Raw genomic sequence first — 4,769 nt, 5'->3', positions numbered from 1 at the left:
TGTAGGGTTGGGATGTGGCATCAAGGGCTGTCGAGGGCAGAGCCTCTATGCTAGGATGCTGGTCAGAAGGTGAGTAGAAGAAGAGGGGCAAGGAGAGACTTGGGACACGGCTTGAAGTCAGCCACCAGGATGAACTGGGTCCTTTAGTGAGCAAATAGAGGAAGGGGGTCTGGAGGGGAGCGAGAGACTCAGAGGGAGGCTGTCCAAGGGAAGAGAGGTGGGAAATGAGCGTGGGGATGGGACGGGGGTGTTAGACAGTTTGGGCAGAATCCAGGTGAAATATGGAGGAGATGGAACACGGGAAAAGTAGGGTGTACATGGGCTACCTTGAACATGTGAGCAGACTTGAAACAGAATAAAGGGGGGCTTGACAATTCAGATAGAAAATGCAGGGGACAGGGTCCTAGGAGATGTGAAAGTGGGGGCCAATATAGGGAGAAGCTGTGTGCTGGGAGGATAGGATGGAGCAGGGATCTTTTTAGAGATGGGGGTTGGTTTCTGCCTTTGACAGGGAGCACAAGGGCCAGGGAAGTGGAGGTCTGCATAGGGAAGGGCGTCCTGAGTCCAGGGGAGGAATGAGTGTAGGATTTGTGGGATTCATGTCTGGCAATAGCTAAGGGATGGTTTCTATGCCTTCAAGAGGCGTTGGGAGGAAGGCGTGCTTTGGGGGAAGAGTCAGAGGCTGAATGTCTGGGACCGAGGTGGTGGTGAGAGTGGGCACAGGGTGCTGGTTGCAGGGACGTGGGGCCTAGGTGGTACAGGGTGGAGGACTAGGCCAGATTGGCAGTGGGGACAAGGGAGGCAGTACCTTGAGCAGTTTCCCAGGCATTCCACCTCCAGTGCCCTAGTAACCGTGTTGTGGTGGCCCTGACTGGTCTGCGGAGCTGAGGGGCGGGGTCTGTGGGTGGGGCCTGGAGCTCTGGCACTGGATTGTGGGTTAGAAAGGGCAGCACCAGAGATTAATTAGTACTTCAGGCTTAAGAACTAGAAAGTGGAAGCATAATTGGTGGGGTCTTTTAGGTTTTCTGGAGCCCTCCAAAATGTTCCAGAAACCTGAATCCCAAGACAGCATGGGCTGCTTGTGTGCTCCCAAAACTTCTGTCCCCAAACCAAACTAAACCACAACCAAAATGCAAACTCCCGCCACAAAACCCCAAGTAGGAACTCTGTGCTGTGCCGCGTTTTGTTTTGAGGACAGGGTTTCTGTAATGGGGTCTCGTTACGTAGCTTAGGCTGGCCTCACTCTGTTGGCTACGTTTCTTGCCTCCATCTGAGTGCTGGGGTAACTGGGTGCACCACCACGGCGAGCTGAGAGCTACTTCTTGGATCCACTGTTCATCTCAGGAGAATGGCTTCTTTGTTCTGCGCCTCATTTCTCGTCTGAAAGATGAGTTTAAAAATTGACACCTTCTTCCCAGAGCTATTGGGAGGGTTAAACCCGATAACGCACAAAAAGCTCAAAGAACTGCTGGGCGTGGCAATCCCAGCACTCGGGAGGCTGTGGGGGAGAATCCTGAGTTCTGAGCCAGAGCTACAGAGTGAGACCCAGTCTCAGAGAGACCAAGGTTGAGGGGCTGGAGAGATGGCTCAGTGGTTGTGAGCACTGGCTGCTCTTCCAGAGAACCGGGGTTCAATTCTCAGCACCCACACGGCAGCTCACAACTGTCTGTAACTCCAGTCCTTTGTACTCTGAAGACACTGGACATCCATCTCTAGGTCTCTCTTTCGTTCCCCCTCTTCAGGGACCCTGGCCATGGACCAGCCAGCTGGCCTGCAGGTGGACTACATCTTCCGGGGTGTGGAGCATGCTGTGCGGGTGGTGGTTTCGGGGCAGGTGCTGGAGCTGGAGGTGGAGGACCGGATGACGGCTGACCAGTGGCGTGGCGAGTTCGATGCCAGCTGTGAGTGTGCCCGCTGGGGTGGGCTTCCCTCCCCTCCCCCTGAGATCAGCTCTTTCCTAGGGCTGAGGCTGAGCCCAGTTGTGCTCCTGTCTCTTCTCAAGCTCTCCAAGGTGGGGCAGGAGTGTGGGCCCCATGGAGCTGGCCAGAGACAATGGGGGCTGGGCAGAGATGGAGCAATTGAGCATATTGCCTTTGGGCTGGGTAGGTGGTCAGATCTCAGGAGGAACTTTTCTTCCCACCCAGTCATTGAAGATTTGACTCACAAGACGGGGAACTTCAAACAGTTCAGCATTTTCTGTAACATGCTGGAGTCGGCCCTCACCCAGGTAGGCACCTGCATCAGGACCGGGAGCTTTCTCTTGCCCAGAGTTTGGGGTGAGAGGCTGTGGACGGGCTGCCTCATGTGTGCAGGGTGCTCGGCCTTCAGACCTTCTTTTGAATGCCAGTGATCAGTTATGATTCAGGTGACAGTTGTTTTCACATAGAAAATTGAGATTGTACAGCTGGGGGTGTGGCTCCAGGGTGGAGTGCTTGCTTAATGTGCACAGAGCCCCCAGGTGGGTCACCAGCACCTTGTTATTTGGGCATGGTGGTGTCTGCCTATATCCCGGAGCTTAAGTAGTGGAGGCCGGAGGATGAACGGTTCAAGGAGGATGAGAGGTTCGGTCGTCCTTGACTACTGTCTTAGTCAGGGTTTCTATTGCTGTGAAGAGACACCATGACCGCGCTGGCTGTCATGAAGAAAACATTTTATTGAGGTGACTTGCTTACAGTTTCAGAGATTCAGTTTATTAATATGGCAGGGAGCATGGCAGTGTGCAGGCAGATGTGGTGCTGGAGTAGTCACCGAGAGTCCTACATCTTGGAGGCAACAGGAAGTGGTCTGACATGCTGGGTGGTATCCTGAGCTTAGGAAGCCTCAAAGCCTGCCCCCACCGGTGACACGCTTCCACCAACAAGGCCATACCTGCTCCAACAAGGCCACACTGCTTAATAGTGCCACTCCCTATGAGATCATGGGGGCCAATTACATTCAAACTACCACAGTTACAAAGTGAGACTGAGGCCAGTTTGAATACAGAAGACCTTGTCTCATACAAAACAAAACAAGTAGTGTTGAGTAGTGCTGGAGGGATGGCTTGTGGTTGACAGTACTTGCTTCAGGAGGACCTGAGTTTGGTTCCCAGCACCCATTTCAGGCAGCTCACAACCGCCTGTCACTTCATGTCCAGTGGTTTCTACGACATCCTCTGGCCTCCGAGGGCACCCACACTCGGCATACATACCCTGACATAGACACAGAATTAAAATTAAAATAAATCTTAAAACCATAAAAAGAAAAGAAAAGAAAAGAAAAGGAAGAAAAGAAAAGAAAAGTAGATTTGGTTGAGACAGTGTGCCTGTTCTAATGGGAGCTCACCAAATCCAGCTGGACTGGGACTGAGTGAGTGTGCCACCAAACCAGACTCTCTGAATGTGGCTGACAAGGGGGGGGGGCTGACTGAGAAGCCATTGATGAAGACACTGGGACTAGTCTATTTGGATGCAAAGCTTCCTAGGCCTGGCTGTGGCCGGAGGGCCTTGGACTTCCCACAGGGCAGGGTTCCCTGCCTTCTCTTAAGGAGGGGGAGGGAGGAGGGAGAGTGGGGAAGTGAGAGGGGAATGGGAGGAGGGGAGGAAGTGTAAATTTTTTGAATGGAAGTAAATAAATAAATAAATAAATAAATGAGAAGTAGATTTGGATCACAAAGGAGAAAGGGAAAACCACTCCACTCCTGATGCTCTTGTTAAGATCTTGGTGAAGGCACCGGAACTGGCCCAGAAGGTAAAAAGGTGCTTGAGTGGCCGGCCTGGTGGAATCGGCCGGCTCATCGGGCAGCTCCAGTTGCACACCTGCCACCCCCCACTGGGGAAGCAGAGGCAGGAGGACCTGAGACCTGGCATGGTGGCCGAGAGGGTGGCTGTGAGCATCCTTGGCACCTCCCATCCTCTTCCCACAGAGCAGTGAGTCCGTCACCCTGGACCTGCTCACTTACACAGACCTGGAGTCCCTGCGGAGCCGCAAGCTGGGGGGCCGCCCGGGCACCTTGGCCCCCAGGTCGGCACAGCTCAACTCCAAGCGCTACCTCATCCTCATCTATTCCGTGGAGTTTGACAGGTGGGCACAGTGGCTGGCCGAGGGCCCAGGCCGGTGGGCAGGGTGGGAGGAGCCCCCAGTGTCAGGTGGCTGAGATGTCTGTGACCTCTGTCATTTTACTATTGTGACTGGGTACACGTGGCAGAATGATCATCGCCAGTACCTGTGTATTTCTTGTATGCAGCTGAATGCAGGGCTTTGCACATGGCAGGCAAGCACTGCCACTGAGCTACAGCTCCACATGCTTCAAACGTAATGATTTATCACCTAGCCAGACAGCCAAACTGCAGTTCAACTTACTATTAGGGGCATTTATTTATTTAGAGATAGGATCTCTCTATGTAGCCCTGGCTGTTCTGGAACGCACTATGTAGCTCAGGCTGGCCCTGAACTCAAAGAAATCTGCCTGTCTCTGCTTCCTGAGTGCTGGGATTAAAGGTGTAACTTTGAAGCATAGGCTGGCTTAGAACTCATAATGCCTAGACTTGAACTAATGGTGTTCCTCTTGCCTCAGTTTCTCAAGTGTTGAGATTACAATTGTGTATCACCTTGGCTGGCTTCTAAATTGTTTTTGGTTTTGACACATGACATATCTTTTGTAGCCTTGACTTATTTAGAACTCATAATGTAGCCCAAATTGGTCTCTATGGGAGTTCTCCTGCTGCAGCCTCCTAAGTACTGGGATTCCCAGCCTGTACCACTGTACCTGGCTAAGGGATGCTTTCTTTTTG

The 4,769-nt window shown here is 52.6% G+C and overlaps 1 protein-coding gene across 1 annotated transcript in view; it reads left to right on the top strand.

The window, feature by feature from the left end:
• Positions 1–4,769, top strand: part of Ccdc61 (coiled-coil domain containing 61) — an 18,853-nt gene that overhangs the window by 4,204 nt on the left and 9,880 nt on the right. The window contains exons 2-4 of the mRNA XM_005370251.3: positions 1,743–1,901; positions 2,145–2,227; positions 3,902–4,059. Coding sequence (XP_005370308.1) covers positions 1,754–1,901; positions 2,145–2,227; positions 3,902–4,059 — 389 coding nt within the window. The 5' untranslated portion in view covers positions 1,743–1,753. The remainder of the gene's footprint in view (positions 1–1,742; positions 1,902–2,144; positions 2,228–3,901; positions 4,060–4,769) is intronic.

The sequence above is a fragment of the Microtus ochrogaster genome, unplaced genomic scaffold, assembly GCF_000317375.1.
Source record: "Microtus ochrogaster isolate Prairie Vole_2 unplaced genomic scaffold, MicOch1.0 UNK74, whole genome shotgun sequence".
NCBI lineage: Eukaryota > Metazoa > Chordata > Mammalia > Rodentia > Cricetidae > Microtus > Microtus ochrogaster.
This window is presented reverse-complemented; position numbering and strand designations above follow the sequence as displayed.